The sequence below is a fragment of the Brachionichthys hirsutus genome, chromosome 7 (genome assembly GCF_040956055.1).
Source record: "Brachionichthys hirsutus isolate HB-005 chromosome 7, CSIRO-AGI_Bhir_v1, whole genome shotgun sequence".
Lineage (NCBI taxonomy): Eukaryota > Metazoa > Chordata > Actinopteri > Lophiiformes > Brachionichthyidae > Brachionichthys > Brachionichthys hirsutus.
In genome coordinates, this window is record NC_090903.1 from 7,328,823 (window position 1) to 7,345,641 (window position 16,819).

At 41.1% G+C, this 16,819-nt stretch overlaps 2 protein-coding genes across 2 annotated transcripts; one reads left to right on the forward strand and one right to left on the reverse strand.

Annotated features, from left to right (window-relative positions):
• Window positions 1–4,566: 4,566 nt before the first annotated feature.
• On the reverse strand, window positions 4,567–6,952 carry plaua (plasminogen activator, urokinase a). Its single transcript, XM_068741489.1, has 10 exons — window positions 6,840–6,952; window positions 6,710–6,758; window positions 6,492–6,630; window positions 6,326–6,408; window positions 6,202–6,243; window positions 5,937–6,117; window positions 5,691–5,833; window positions 5,459–5,599; window positions 5,218–5,366; window positions 4,567–5,025 (listed from the first exon to the last, which is right to left on the reverse strand). The coding sequence occupies exons 1-10, from the start codon at window positions 6,888–6,890 to the stop codon at window positions 4,831–4,833; spliced, it is 1,173 nt and encodes a 390-aa protein (XP_068597590.1). The 5' UTR covers window positions 6,891–6,952; the 3' UTR covers window positions 4,567–4,830.
• A 3,554-nt stretch (window positions 6,953–10,506) lies between these two features.
• Window positions 10,507–16,617, forward strand: LOC137895522 (inhibitor of nuclear factor kappa-B kinase subunit alpha-like). The gene is made up of 21 exons (XM_068740997.1): window positions 10,507–10,611; window positions 10,711–10,805; window positions 10,901–11,018; window positions 11,104–11,173; window positions 11,270–11,358; window positions 11,476–11,565; window positions 11,661–11,785; window positions 11,973–12,080; window positions 12,196–12,331; window positions 12,823–13,023; window positions 13,520–13,622; window positions 13,998–14,121; window positions 14,195–14,346; window positions 14,430–14,491; window positions 14,582–14,691; window positions 14,824–14,873; window positions 15,147–15,255; window positions 15,376–15,523; window positions 15,635–15,684; window positions 15,959–16,058; window positions 16,475–16,617. Exons 1-21 carry the CDS (start codon window positions 10,507–10,509, stop codon window positions 16,532–16,534), a joined length of 2,205 nt encoding a protein of 734 aa, XP_068597098.1. The 3' UTR covers window positions 16,535–16,617.
• Window positions 16,618–16,819: the final 202 nt, after the last annotated feature.

Below are 16,819 nucleotides of genomic sequence, written 5' to 3' on the forward strand. Positions count from 1 at the left end.
CAAGGTTGCTGACTGCCGCCTGCACCGCGGCCACCGGCACCGTGAGGTCCGGGATGGCTTTCCCGTCCACCTCGCCCTCCTCGTGCATGATGACCAGGTGGGAGATCTGCTGGGCCACCGGCTCCAGGATGCTCTCGATCGTCTTGGTGTGAAACACCGGCATCGTGGACCCCTTTCACCGCCGACCTGAGAAGAGAGGCGGGCTGGCTGCTCCGGCACCGAGGATCCCTTCTCTCTCTCTCCTCCCGGTGCACCGGTGCACCTCGGTGAAGGCTGGACTCACACCGTCGCTGTCCCGGACCCGGATCGTGACAGAAGGAATCACCGCCCTCCGCCCAGGCGCAGGGAGGGAGTACAGCTGCCAGGCGGGTTGGTGCTGGTGCGCACTGACGCCCCCCCCCATCCGCCGCAGATAAACGCAAATTGCAAGTGAGAGAGAGAGCTTCATGAATGACGTCATGCATGTTGGTAGTCCCAAAAAAGGAAAGTGCTGGGGGGGGGGGGTAACTGAACGGGATTGTGATGAGATATTAGAGCAGATCTCAAGGGGGGGGGGGGGCATCGAGGAAACGTCCCCTCGTTTGGAGCCTATAAGTAATAATGAAGGTTGTCATCCAGCAGAGACAACACTGCATGGAGATGGGTGGATGAGGAAATACATACAGGTATAGGTTTAAATATATATATATATATCTGTTGGTGTCTTTTCATGAAGCTTCAGACACATGATCTGTGTTCGGGCCAGGAGTTTATGTCTCCGGGCCTGAATGTCCAGGTCTAAATAAAGACAGAGGATTCAGCTTGCTGCTTGGCTGCAGCTGAGAAAAGGAGTCTCTGCTGCAGACTCAGACTCACAGCTCCGTGCTCTGCACCCACACGCGTGTTCACAGAAGGATATCAATCTGCCCCATTGGGTTTACCCGAACCCGAACACACGCCTCTGTTTAGGGATGAATCTGCCTCTGGAGCACTGCGAGCACCGTGAAGCAGGTCGCCACAGGCATCATGAGCAGGACAGGAAGCAACCTGGAAACTCTCAGAGTCCAAAGATACGATTCTGTCCATTCTGGCTTCTGAACCATCAAATGCTGAGACGAAGAAGGCCGGAAAGGAGATTGTGGCCAAACTGCGGATTCGAGAGAAGTTCATTTCAATGATAAATGGATCGGCATTAATCGTTGAAACAATAGCGACAACTGTGCATTTTACCCCCCAACAGGACGTTCCTCGACCTGCTGAACGCAGCGACCTGATCAGGATCAATGTGCCGAGCAGGCCCTGGAGGAGGCAAAGACAGGGATCCACTTGATCTGCAGCATGAAGGCAACGTGGTTCCTGTCACATCCAAGATGCTATAGTTTTAGGATGCATTTCCAATGTTTTCCTCTGACCCGCTTACCTGACCCGCCCTATATGTCAAGTGGAGGTGCCACAAAAATAGTTCTGTCGTATTTACATTTGCTCATTAGGACTTTTTTTTTTAGCTCATGAATGTTGAAAAAGGCAAAAACGACTGAATGCTTTATTTTCCGTAATTGTGTGTGTGTGTGTGTGTAGGTGTAGGTGTGTGTGTGTATCTTATCTCCTCTCCTCTCCTCTCCATCCTTCAGGAATTCTCCTTAAAGAGGAGTAACACTCGTATACTGTACTTGCAGCATCTCAGATCCATATATGGATCGAGGACAGCAGAGGGTCCGTTAAGTAAACTGGTGTCTGGGAATGATAGAGGGGGGTGAGGACAAACTGTGATTGGCTCCAGCGGTGCTGCTGTGAACGATCTGTGTGTATGTGGACTTGTCCAAACAAACTAAGACAGAAAACAGTCCAACAGGTTACTTGGAGAGGCTTTTGGAGAATGCGCTCAATAATGACGCGATGGCCAGTTGGCTTGTGTTTGTTCAACGCAGCAAAGATGAGCGCATCATTTATCTCGAGTCTCTCTGCTGCGCTGTAATTGCATTTGTTTTGACTGCTTGGATTTCTTTGTGGCATGTCTCTCTTTTTTGGAAGGTCGTGGGCGTTGGATGTAGAATTAGACAGAGAGGTGTGAGCCTGTGGACAAATGAGCATGTGAACACTTCACACCAAGACTGGGAATCAGAATGTGTGTCTGACCAGATGCGACCACTAGAAGCAAAACTGTGTTTAACACAACTGCTTTCATTTACACAATGTTGTATATGCATGTGAACAAACAGGTTCTCCCTGAGTCCTGCTATAAATATTTATTTTAAACTAAATTCAGGCAAAACATTTGCTTGGCCTTCTGATTCTGCGACGGTATTCAAGCAACCACATGTCATGCTTTATATTATATGAGTTATTGCTACATAGTACTGGTATAGTAAAATAGCAGTACACAAATATAAAAAAATAAAAATCTGGAAAAATTAACTGCAAAAATACTTTTTTCGCCTCAACAGTGGAGCGTCTCGTAGTGAAATTATACCCTAATGCAAATTTCATGAGAGTCTGTCAAGTAGTTTATGCATAAAAGATAATAATATTAAAAATAGCATTACAAACATGAAGTGGGAGGAGAAAATATCCTTCTGCTTTATTCGGATTAACTCTAAAATTTGAAGTTTTCATTGTAATCCAATGAGTCATTGCCAAATGTTGCAATGGACAGAAAAGTGGAAAAACAATCCTTGAATCGAAATGTACATCCTAATCGAATGGTCTCATCTTTTCTGCATGCCCAACCCATCTAGCAAGTTTAATGAAAATGAAGTCGTCTTTGTTAAATTCAGCTCAAATCAAACAGATAAACATTGATTAAATCATAATCTTCCCGGCCAGAGTAAATATAATCTGTATCAAATGTTTAAGACATTTATTTCAAAAGGATATGCCGTTGCCTAGGTTATGTACATGAATATTATGATAATGTAGATTATAACTTTAAGGAGCAGAAATGTGCCAACAGAGGGTTAGGAAACAATGTTTAGAGAATGCTTTACTCTTGGTTGGTCTATGACTATTTTCCTCATAGAGCTAAATGAGAGCAGGTGAAGGGTTGGGAACCTGATTGTCCCATGCAAAACCAGATTTTCCTGCCGTTCTGCATGCCAACAGTGGAAGATTCTGCAAAGGCCCCATGAAAAATAGATTTATTTCCCTCTGCAAAAGCACTGAGCAGGAAGCTTTGTCTTAAAAACAACAACTGAAAGACCAAACAGAAACAATGAAAAGAAATTCTTGCCAACTACAAAAGCGCAAACCTCTGCCAAAGCACACAAAAAAAAGAAAAAGAAATCATAATCAAAAGGTTCTAAATTGTTCTTGGTATCTTTTTACACCAACCATGAAAAGTAAAAGTGAATCAGAGTTGATTTGTATTTTAAATTGAGTTTTTTAATACGTAAATTGAGTTTTCAATGTTAAAATGTAATATTATATAAAGATACCAAGAACAATTTAGAACCTTTTGATGATCCAGATCATCATGTGGATGGTGTAAATCCAATTAGGAGGGGAGTGAGCTGATTGGTGGAGGTCTGCGCCCTCTGATGGCTTTTCTAGTTAAAACTAGTTTCAAATCATAATAGTTTTCTCTTCAAGATGGTCTCCAACAGTGTGAGATTTCATTCAAATATTGATACACAGTTCAGTTTAGATTTAGCTGGTACTACTCCTATCCTAAACCGAATACAGAAATGAATACACAATACTGGACACATAAGAACAAAGGAGGAATCTGAGACAGTAAGTTATCACATACAAAATAGATTTTATCTATTTATTTTATGCCCTGATGATCCCTGTGCAAAAACTGTTTAATGTATGATATACATATACATATATATATATATCATATATTGACACTGTATAATTGACATTATGAGGGGAGCACTTTCAAATACACATTTCATCATTCCGGTCATCAAAATAAGTAGGGCTCTATTTCAGCTGGGACTGGGCTTCTTTTTGTACGGTCAAGACCGTCAGCGTATGGGTTTTACATAATGAAAAGAATTATATGATTGTCCAAATCTGGAAATTTAGAGTGGATTTCGTGTCAACAAAGAAAAATGGCACATTTCTTCCTCATGTGTCATCTACAGCTGCAGCCACCATGCAGCTGTCTGAACTCAAGCCCCTTTTTGTTTCAAGCTAAACTACAGTACATCATAAATAAAATGCTGATCAGAGCTATTTATAGACAGACAAAGAAATGAGCCATTCTTTTCTTCCTGAATACTTTTCTGGCATAAAAACGAATTTGCTAATTTAATAACTACATTTCAAATGTACCATACATTTTGCATGTATTTCCATGCTTTACTTTGTAAATAAATAAAATCCCAAACTTCTACATATCTGATTAATTGATTGTCTCTGCGTGTAAGAAAATAAGCGTTAATCAAATCTACACTTTCAGTCATAAGCACATTTATTTTGGTCACTATTTTTACAGTGAAACGCCTCTTCGCTTCAGTTTATATTTGTTACACAGCAGCGCCCTCTTGTGTCTGATTCAGCGCATTTTCACTAAAGTTTATAAGACTTCATATTAGTGCATGCATACAGGAAGATAAGTTAAGCGACCAATGAGAACTGTGCAAAAACAATGCAAAACATTTTATTCATGATAAAAAAAAACATTCAACAGCAGGACCTGCCTCGGGCAAAAACAACTTAAGTTAAATTAGTTAAATACAGTCCTGTTTTAAATAATCCATAGTCTTGATATGAAAAAGCACAATTAATACAATGTTTTATACATTTTATATATAATACAAGTTATGAAATAAACATTTACATTGATTTGTTTGCTTTACTGATGCAAACAAGTCCTGCACTGAAACATAGAGTGAACTTGTTGCCTCATTTTGTGGGATACATGAATCCTCTTGTGAACTTGGAGAGACCTGTTTTTGCTGCGATCCACTTATTGTAATTGGTGACCTGAGTGTAAACCCCTGGTTTGTTCCTGCTGGCACAGCCATCACCCCAGCTCACCACCCCAAACAGAAACATCCGACCAGACACGTCACACGCCAGCGGACCACCAGAGTCACCCTGAGGGGAGGGCAGTCAGTGTTTAATTATTAGTTTACAGGAAAAATATAATATGTAATAATATAATATACGTGAAAAATGGTATGTCTGGATTTGTGCAGACATCTAAACCTGCTGTGGGGTCATTTGCCATCTCCTTTTCCACTTTTCCATCTACAGTACATATATTTATTCATGGAGTTCTATGCTCACCTGGCAGGAATCGACGCTCCAGTTAGGGCTCCCAGCACAGAACATGTTCTTAGTGATGAGATCACCATAGTGTGATTCATTTCTACAGTCAGCCTGAGAGATCATTTTCACCTTGGCCTCTTTTAGGTACTGTGAGAAATGCCACGCCACTGAAAACGATATCATTTCAGAGAATCAGTGAAATGGCTCTGATCTAAGTATAGAGGTGGATAGAGGTGGATAGAGGCCCAGCAGTACGTACTGTGTCTCTCCCTCCCAAATCCTGCGATGCTGCACTGAATTCCTGCAGGAAGCTTGGTGTGATATGGAGGAAAGCACACGGTCCGTACAGACGCTGATCTCAATGCGCATTCTCCATCTCTGCTTTTGATTTTCAAAAGTGCTGAAATATAAAGATCAAAACAGCTGTGAGTCCAGTTAAAGGCTCACACACACAAACACACACACACACATGGGTGTACAGCTGTACACACCTATGTCATTGTTGTAGTTGGACTTGTATTTTTGGTGGATGATGTGTTTTTCCACAATGAAGCTCTGTTCCTTGTCAGCGTCGGTTTCATTTATGGCATTCTTCCCGAGGTATACAGATAGATCCTGGATTTTAATCTTTTCCCTGAACAAAGGAACCGAGAGAACGATTAAAAGACATACACGGGCATCAAAATATATGCATGGGAATTGCACCGGAGGAAATAGCAATGAGTGTTCCGTCTCACTCGTCATCGAAGCAGTGTGCCGCCGTGACAACCCAACACGGTGCGATGAGGGAACCACCGCACAAGAACCCTTTGCTCTTATGAAAGATGGCAGCGATCCACGGGTGAGACGCCACGGATGCGAAAGTGCCACCCACAATTTTAGCCATTCTGTTCTCAAACCTTTCCCCACATGTCAGCTCTGCGGGGCCACAAAGGACGAGTCAGTGAAGGGATGAAGGGAGCCACAAGAACAAAGTGATGCGTTTAAGAAACAGAAACCTACCTGTGTCCACAGCAGCAGGATAACTTACTGTTGGTGGAGAACCTGTGTTCAAACAGAGCTCACTGACCAACGCTGTATAAAATATATAATGTATTCATCATTTTTAACCCAATGTCCGGCTTACATGTAGGAATATCGCAGAATTCCTTCGCAAATTTCCTTCCTCTCCGGACATGGCACCATGGCATCAAGCTCCGGTCAGGATTCCTAGCATTCAGGTGGAATAATATTCAACATATGATACCTCTCTACAATGTCTGTAGGTCCCATATTGGTGGCTTTAACTCTACCTGCAGTAATTATGGTCACCAAGTCCGCTTGAAGGTCTCCAGCGGTTAGTGAACCGATCCCAGTTGAGGCATTTCCTGCTGAATGCCGACTCTGAAACGAATCCTCTGTAGCTGCTCCCATCTCCAGACCGACATGTCTCTGAGAATAAAAGCAAAAATCCTTCCGTGTCATTCTCCCCAGAAACAGAAAATGTGATTACTGTAAGAGTTTCCCTTACCCTGGAGTCGAAGGGACAATCTCTTTGTGGACCATCGATGAGGAAACGCCTGGGACGAGCAGACAACTTGGGTTGAGACGGTCCTCCATGCAGGTCTGACTGTGTTTTACTTCCTGTTATTGTTACTTACCAAATTAAGGCAGCATGCTGCCAAAATGGCGTAGATGACCATCAGGTTCATTCTCACTTCTGGTTTTGCTTCTCCTTACTCAGGATATTTTAGTCTAGAGATAAACCCCCCACAGATGCAAATTACAGAACAACAACACAAAAAATACAGAGGATTCCAAACTCTGGAGCTCTCAGCGTTCCCATCTTCAGTTCACGGAGCGCTGCAATTCAATACATTGCTTGTGTATGTCTATTTTCAGAGGAAAACATCTGTTGAGGTGAAGTCAAGATGCAGATGTTGCTCACTGTCTGTACTTTGTACTGTAAACATGAACTCTATCTGTACAAGGAGTGCAGCATCAATTTAGGTTAGCTGGTTACTGCGTATAGCATACATCAAAAGAACTGGATAATTCTATGACAACTTATCAAGCTGATAATGATAAAAGAGAAGAGCTACCTGTGTTGCATATGTTTGATCAAGAATATTAAAGTCTGTCCGTGTTTCTGGGTCCTTTCCTTAATTAGACTAGAATCATTCCAGAGTCATTTACAGAAATCCTGTCCATGCGTATTCCTAAACGATTACTCCTGCTGAGCGTTCCTCGATCTTTTCCTTTTTGAATGTTTCAATGGGAAGCTTTTTCCCCCTCCTCATCTGAATCAAGCGTCTATAAATGCAGTGGGAGTTTGTACCGATTTCAAAACCCCTTGAGGAAATTTTGCCTTTCGTAATCATGAAAAACAAAACTGAACCAAAGGTTCAATGCAAAACAACTATATTTTGCTGACAGTAATAATATAGAGAGATAAATCAATTTCTGTCCAAACCTGGAATCCTGATGCTAATCTCCCGATTGAGTTGACCGATGTGCGCTAAGCCGTGGCACCAGCTCAGATCTCTGCTGCGATGCTTGTTCTGGTACGGAAATGCTGATTCGGTCTGTTTTCTGTATCATTTAAAAGGCTTCAAGGAGGAGGGGTTTAGGACCAGATGTGAGCAAAGCCTTTACCAAAAACTTGTCATGTCTTGTGACACATTTAGACTTCACACCCACTCCTTCCCCTTAAAGCACAATATTACATTGATGAAATAAAAATATCCTAATATGGTCATGTGTACATTGATGACTGTTCCTGTTGTGGGTGCCGCTGAGCTCGATCCATTCAGAGAAAATGGCCAATACCAATGAATGAATGATGACGAATACCAAAGAACAACGTTTAATTTATTCAGTCAAAGACTACAGAATGTTCAGGAGAAAATACAATGCTTGAGTTAGAATGCAAAATGAAATTAATGAAATAATAATATTTGTCTAATATTTGGCTGTAAATCGACCCTACACATTTTTAATCACCTGATTGGTATCTCATGCGAACAGCTGTATAGATGATAGTAAAACAAAACTAACACAAAAAAAAACTCCCATTCACAGCGTCTTATAACTTGAAAGGAGCGTACATTTTCACAGGTTAATTCTCAAATCACAAACAGAACGCTGCAATCCAGATATGAGACTTGGCACAGTTTGCACTAATGAAGTTATACCACTTCCCCCAGACACAATATGTTTGCTATTTATGAATGTAGGATGGGGACTTTCAGAGTTTAGTCCTCAATGGCTGACACATTTCCTCCTCTTTGATGTAACAGCAGTTGATTAATAATCAAATAATTGAGCAAGATTTGTGGTCTGGAGCTCCGAAAAAATGACGAGTTAAAACAACATCCATGGTGCCAAGTAGGGAAGAAATCACATCAGAACGTCAATCCAGATGTTAATGAAGCCCTTTATGACTGTGGTTGCTTTCTTTGATAACGCTCTTCACGCTCCACACATATGTCTTGCATAGAGTTGAATACAATGCAGAGAAACCCAGGATATTTATTACTGACCAAGGTGCAAACTGGTATCATTTTTATTGTCCTCTATTCCACACTCCAGTCACCCTTCATTTCCTGACTGGAGTTCCTCATACGGTACTCAACATGCTCAAACAATGAGTTTGTGTTAAGGTGGTGAAGATACTGGGACCCCCAGTTGGAAAGTATCTACGTTCCAAGCCTCAGGCAAGAGTTAGCAAAGTGAGGATGATTCATCCTGGGTTTTTATGTTTTATTTTTTACTGAGAAAAAAAGCATACAAGGGATTGTTATTTTTATTAGATAAAAAGCCCCCACACATGCCAGTGTACAAGGCATAAAGCAGAAAAATATAAAAGCAAGGTCACATCAGGCTTTTTTCACATTAGAGATTAAAACGATATATTATTAGTGAATCAGTTGAGTACAAAATGTATTTACGAGATTATTTTATTTTAATCTGACCCTGTGTATTAGTACACATCACTATATATCTACATATCTTTGTGGGTGCTTGCACACAGACAGATACAGTGACATCAGCACAGAGACATTTGAGGAAGTAGAAAATGAGAAATAGAAGCTTGCTGAAATAGACATTGATTCATAGTCTATTTTTTGAAAACCCAATTGTCACGAAAAATCTTCACATTCAGGCAGACCACTCTAATGTGATGGAATTAGAGGCTTCTTTCCCTTTCAAGGTTTCACTGTGTTTAAGGCTTGTTTGGGTTTAGGCAGGGCAATATTTGTTTAAGATTAGAAAAAAAGAATCATATTTCTTTCCTTGAAATACTTGATTTGATTGACTGAATTCTCCTTTCGGATGTGATCTCCAAATGTTTGCATTGCAGGCCACATTCCGTAAAGCACCAACATGTCAAATTAAATCATTAATTAATTAATCCTTTGAAATTCTCTTCTCTTTTTTTCCTTTTTGTCAAAATTGATAGAGGAAAAAGGCTCGTTTCACATGATGCTGTACTTCAGCAGTGAAGTCTGTCACGAGGAAATCCCCCAGAACTCTGCGGACAGCCCTCCAAATGTTCTACTATGATAAAGGCGCATCACACCCTACTCTTCCTGTGATTGGCTAGAACATCTTCAACGCTTTGTTTGGTTGGCTAATGCCAGCCGTCATTTGGTAATGATTGGTTACAGCAAAAAATAAAAATCAGTATAAGCCAATCATATGAGAGGGGCTGGTCATGGCGTCGCCATAGTACTAGTTCGTACTTACACTTGTGCGCATGTGCGGAACCAACTTGCGTGATAAACTAACATTTTTCGTCGCTTATCCGGATAGTAAACTGTACCAAAATGCAACGTTAGCTAAAACCACGAACAAATGTTTGATGGATTCTAAAATGGATTCTTATTTAAACGCTAAATAAGAAATCGACGAGCAGCGACACTGTTAGCTTTGCAGCAATAACGGCTAGCTAACGGTGTTGTGTTCACTGCGACCTGCACAGGTGAGTTCATGTTAGCGTTTCTTCACCACTACTTTGACTCAACACAGACACGCTGTCATTGAGATACACTGGATCAGAACAAATTCTACAAGATTAAATCTAAGAGAGAACCAAGAAAATAATATATTGACATAGAATGGAAATGTATATCAAGCTTTTTGCTTGTAAAATGATTAGATAGCATTTGTGACATTCTCCTTTAAATAATAAATGTGATAATGTCATAAATATAATCCATCCTGTTAACCTTGCAGACGCATAGATTGCTTATTCTTTATTTATGTTATGCCAAGGTCTCCGACAGACTGCCTCTGTGGACCGGCGGCTCCAGCAGATATCCCACTATGGAGCGGACTGTCCTCAAACAGGGACAGCTGTGCGGCTCCTGGGAGATGAAGGACAGACTTGGAATGGGAGGCTTCGGCCACGTCTATCTGTTCCAGCACCGTGTGAGTTTTTCCTCTCTAACTTCTATGGCAAGGGGAAGATAAACTTGCAGACCTCGATGTGTCTCGCCTTGTTTCATTCGCTGTCTCTGTGTGCACCAGGAGTCAGAAGAAAAGATGGCCGTGAAACTTTGCCGTCTGGAGTCAAACTCTCCGATTAAAGACCGCTGGAGCAGAGAGATTCAGGTCATGAAGAAGTGAGAATGAATCATAAATCAATAAATACAAACTCCCAGAGCAAGTTTTTTTTGTGGTCAAACCGTTGCCGTGTCTTTGGCTCTCTTTGTTGTAGGCTCAACCATGTCAACATAGTTCAGGCCAAAGAAGTTCCAGAAGAGTTGGGCTCCATTGCTTTAAATGATTTGCCTATTTTGGCAATGGAATACTGCTCAAGAGGAGTCCTACGCAAGGTACCAAGTGGGTATTTCAGCATCGACCCCAAACAGCTGGTTGTCTTTTAAAACGATGACCTAATAACCTTTGCATCTTGTTTAGGTGTTGAATAAACCAGAGAATTGCTGCGGGCTGCCGGAGAGTGAAGTCCTCTTGCTGCTGAGTGACATTGGTGATGTGTACTTATATCTGAAAGTAAATTCATTGTATCACATTAATGTATAATGTGTACGGAAGTTTTATAAGATGATTGTTTTTACAAACGAAGGTTCTGGTATCGAGTATCTCCATGAAAGTAAGATAATTCACAGAGACATAAAGCCGGAGAACATAGCTCTACAGCAGACGGACGGGAAGGTGAGCCCGTTTCCTTTTGTGCATCATGCCCCTTCTGTTATTTTCATTTATTTCTGTACGGTTTCTGTGCCATTCTCTCATAATGAAGTATTTGTTTTCTGTCCATTTTTCCTCAAGCTTGTCCACAAACTCATAGATCTAGGTAATGCGAAGGACTTGGAACAGGGCAGTCTCTGCACATCCTTCGTTGGAACTCTCCAGTATCTGGTTTGTGTCGTACATTTGTTTGTTGTTGTTGTTTTTGTCTCTCGTGAGTGCAACAGTCCGTCTCTGTTCCATACGAATCAGTCCTTGTGTTCCAGGCTCCAGAGCTGTTTGAGAGCAAACCCTACACTGTGACTGTAGACTACTGGAGCTTCGGAACAGTCATCTTTGAATGCATTTGTGGCTTCCGGCCATTTTTGCACCACATGCAACCTGTCCAGTGGTGAGTCAGGAAGCAGCAATATGTCACGTTGGAATATCACATCCCATCGTGACACCATATTAATGATACTTGCTAACAAATGTAATAATAACCAAGGACTGATAGAAATTCCTAGTCTGAACCCTCATTGACAGTGGCAATAAACTACTTCTGATTGATTCAGTTCTGGCTCCATGTTATTTTATAGGACAAGTAAAGTCAAGAACAAAGGCCCCAAAGACATTACGGCAATGGAAGACATGAATGGAGAAGTCAGATTCTCGACTCATCTCCCGTATCCCAACAATCTCAGCAGGTTGAAACAAAAAAACAATGTTTCGTATATTTAACAATCAAGCCTCTGTAATTCTAACCTTGTGTGTCTGTGTGTGTGTGTGTGTGTGTGTGTGTGTGTGCACGTGTGCCCGCAGACCTTCCCTGGAGTCAGTTGAGTCTCTTCTGCAGATGCTGTTACTGTGGGACCCTGCAGAACGGGGTGGGGGGTTGGATCCTGCCACGAACAAACCATGCTGCTACACAGCTCTGCGGAATATTCTCAACATGAAGGTGGCTTACTTGAAACGGGCTTTATTTAAAACATTGATGTCTTTATTTGTCCCAAATGAAAAGTATTTCCTTTCTCTTTGTTCCTGGGTCATCTCCTTGATGTAATGATCGGGGACCTTATTGATTCCGTCTGTGGTCATCAAACAATTCAGTATTGGGGAGTTTTTTGCAAAATGTTTCACGCAGTACAAACAAGTATTGATCGGGTGACTTTTGCTATTTGCTCTTTTTTGTTTCTATGCTCAAGTTGAACTTTTTTAAACATAGTAACTGCTTTCCATGGCTCGGTCTTTAAGGGACATTTATGTCAAACCAGGGCCTAAATCAGGAACCTTTTACACCAACGTTTATTTACACATTTACCACGTGGTGCAAATGAGGGACATGCTTGATATGTGTGGAATCTTAAGTGCTTTGTATGTGTTTTTTACTTTTCCTATGTCCTCAATATTAAGGGTGGGATCGTCAGTATTTCATGCTTGGCTCTCCAGGTGATTCACGTGCTGGACATGACGTCAGCCCAGCTGCACTCGCTGGTTTTGGGTGCTGAGGAGAGCTTACACTCCCTGCAGCTTCGTCTGGAGACGCACACGCAGACACACATCTCTCCGCTGAATCAAGAGCTGCTGCTCGACACCGGAATCTCCCTCGATCCACGCAGACCGCCCTCGCACTGTCTCCCGGATGGCGTAGTATGTGACAGCCACACAAATGTATTTAATGTCAAACAGACCTCGCCACAAGTACAAACAGGGCAGGATATTGTCTGTTCTGGATCACAGCGTAATTGTTGACTTGTAACTCGAGATGGGGGTAAACTTTTATGCTGCTTTTTTATTTTTTGGCCATGTTTTTGTCTTCATATTTCAACAGTGTAGTTATTCTCTAAATAAAGCACATAAGTATTATTGTGAATATTGTGATTTGACAAATTGTATGAAGACTGTATGAAAAAATTAATGACAATTATTTGCTTCTAGTTTTCCTTGAAATACTAAAGTAATGATAAATTTGAGTTTTTATTATCCAAGTACCGGAAACTGACTGTGGTTTCGTGGCCGTCCGTCTGCCATTGGTTCAGAGAGCAGCTCACAAGCTAAACTAAGAGCTCCACAAAAATGTGCACATGAATAATTTTCTCTCTGGATGACTATATTATCCACAATGATTTTTGTTATCTGCTTTCAGCGAGGCCATGACAGCTCCATCGTTTTCCTGTTCGATACGAGTCTGAGCAAATATGCTGGACCGCTTACTGCCAGAGCTCTGCCCGACAGTGTCAACTTTATAGGTGAGATGCAGTATAAAACTACCGGAGACTGAGCTGTGAAATGATAAAAAAAGAAAAACATTTTGTTTCTGTTTTTGAATTATTATTATTTTTTTTTAAATTAGAAACTTCATTATGTTTTCTTTGCCTGACATAATTAAAAACTAGAGTATACATCAGTATATATTTTGTAGGTGCATCAGCTAAAGGTCTACTCAAAAGTACAACAAATTAAGAAAGTGATCAATACAATGCTAATTTTTAGGATCTTCTCAGTTAGTAGCAACCGTTTTGTCTTGTGTACCTGCCATGAAGACAGGTGAGATCATTGTTGTTGTATGTTTATCATGTCAGATGTCAGCTGACACTTGTTGCATGAACTGTATGTTGTTTCAGTCAGAGAGACAAAGACGCAGCTCCCCCTGACTGCGCTGAGGAAGGTGTGGGGGGAGGCGGTCAGTTACATCTGTGGACTAAGGGAGGATTACATCCGACTGTACCAAGGACAGAGGGCGGCCATGTAGGTGTCCGGATGCACACACATGTGGACATACAGACTGAAATATCCTTACCTTGTGTTTGTGTCTGTGTAGACTAAGTCTGCTGCGTTACAACACCAACTTAACACGATACAAGAACATGTTGTTCTCCCAGTCGCAGCAGCTCCAAGCCAAACTGGCTTTTTTTAAGACCAGCATCCTGAATGATCTTGAGCAATATTCCAAACAGGCCCAAACCGGCATCTGTGAGTGGATGATCATTTCCTGTTGTGATGTTTCTGTTTGTCATTACTGAATCATCAAGTGGTATATTTTTATTTTTTTAAAGCTTCGGAAAAATTGCTGAGGACCTGGCGGGAAAATGAAGAGAAGGCTGATGGGTTTATGAAGGTGTGACCATTGTTCAATTCATGGCAATTGAACACAGCTTAACTGTAGTTTCTTGAAAGGAGTGTGTGCTCATGGTGTGTATTGCTGTAGGTTGCAGATGTGGGGCATCTGGACGAAGAAATCGTGGCTGTACATTTTGAGATTGTGGAGTTACAGAGGAGTCCATTTGCGAGGAGACAGGGGGATGTGATGGAACAGCTGTCAGTATCTCATCACACATACTCATTGCTAGGCCTTTATACTACTGACAATTTCTTTCCTTCCATTTATATATATATATCTATATATATATATACATTTGGTATGCTCATATTCATTCACTATTTTTTCAGTGAGGAAAAGGCCCTAGAACTCTACAAGCAACTGAAAGCTAAATGCAAAAGTGAGTACACATAATTTCTCATTTAAAGTTGTAGATATGGATTACAGGGTCTCCTGTACGTAGCGTTTTATTTTGGGGCTGAGCTGGTAATTCTACTTGCTTTGGATACAACCAAGTTGACATGAAAATATTTGTTTCGGGGAAGATGTAAAGAGGAATAGACAAAACAAGTCACAGGATGCTCAACAATGTACATAATGCAATGGGAATAACAGGATGTCATGTACAGTAATTAAGTGGATGTATCAGATGATAGCGCATAGGTGATCGCAGGTCCTGACCCTCCACATGGATACAGCGACAGTTCCGACATGGTGAAGGCCATCCTCCAAACAGTGCAGAACCAGGACAGGGTGCTGAAAGACTTGTACGCTCACCTGAGGTAATTTGTCCACATGTACATTACCGGTACATACAATCAAGTTGTAGTTCGGAACATCTCAGGTATCGTTTTACTGTTTCCTGCGCATGTCATTTTTTTTCTTTTTTTTTTCTTCTGTAGTACAATTCTGGTTTGCAAGCGTCGCATTATCAATCTGTTCCCCAAGTTGGAGAGAGCAGTAGGGAACATAAAAACTGCAGAGGCAGCAGTGATGCAGATGCAGATGAAGCGACAGAAAGAGTTCTGGTATCTTCTCAAGATTGCCTGTGTGAGCGTATAACAAACAAATTCTGTTTTAAGATCTTCAATCTTTAGAATAATATATTAAATATATGCCAAATATTACTGTAGCAACTAAATATTTTGGTTGTGTGTTCAGGCCCAGACTAATTCTCCACCACAGTCACTTTTGCAGCCGCCCACTGTTAGGTAAGATCTGTACAAGCCGCACACACTCATAAAGTAAATATGCCTGTCATTATTTTATCTGTTTGTTTAAAGTGTGAGTTTTAATCTCCACTGTGCAAAATAGATTGAATGCTCTCCCAAAACTAGCAACTGGGATGTTCACCCATCTCAAAAAGCTCCCAGGAGTCACCTCAAAATTCAGTAGCTAATAGAAGCACAACTCGTTCTCAGCTCTACCTCAAACAAAGGACAGCGTAGCCATAAAGTTAAGTTTTATTTCTTGTTCATCTTTCAGTGAAACAGTTCAACAATTGCTGGATGAGAATCAGCGTTATCTGAGTCAGTTAACTTCTCTACTCCGAGACGCTGCCCAGGAGAAGGAGTATAGTGCTACGGTATGGTATGCAGGTGTGAGCCGGTGTGTTCATGCCTATTCTTCAGCTGGCAACCTATACATACATTTTTGGTTGTCGTGGAAACATTTGTCTGTAACAATAATCTGAGTGCATTTTAGAAGTCACCACTAAGGTTTGGCATCAAGAACGGGTCGGTGTGGCTTTGTTTTTCCCTAAATATTGCAAATAGCATTGTCTGTACCTAAGAGAGGATGATATAGTATCCTGAGTGTGTTTTTTTACTGGTTGTGGAATGACTTCATAGAACCCACATTTGCATTAAGGTCATACTCGTTCACCTGTTTGGCATCAGTGCTCAAGGTAAGAGAATTGAGAATTGCCTGAAAAAGTTCAATAGATAGCAGACAGAACATGGTTATTAGTTCAGTATTAACATATTTGTTCTCTCGTTCCAGGAGCAGGACTGGAGCTGGACTCAGTACGAAACAGTGAAAGCCCGACCCCAGAAGCTATAGAACCTGGTTATGAGTCAAAATGATATATATATATATATATATATATATATATATATACTGTAAACAAGTGCCTTATTTGTGATTCCATACTGTGCCATTTACATCCATATATTACTGTAAAACAGTGTAAATCATGATTTGTCAAGTTATTTATGTAAATGTATTTTGTTTTTTTACATAATTTCCAGCTGTAACCAATACTTATTTATTTTACATGTTTCTATTGACTACAGAAAATCATGATTGCTGATAAACTAGCAAACTATGCATGAGGGAATGTGAATA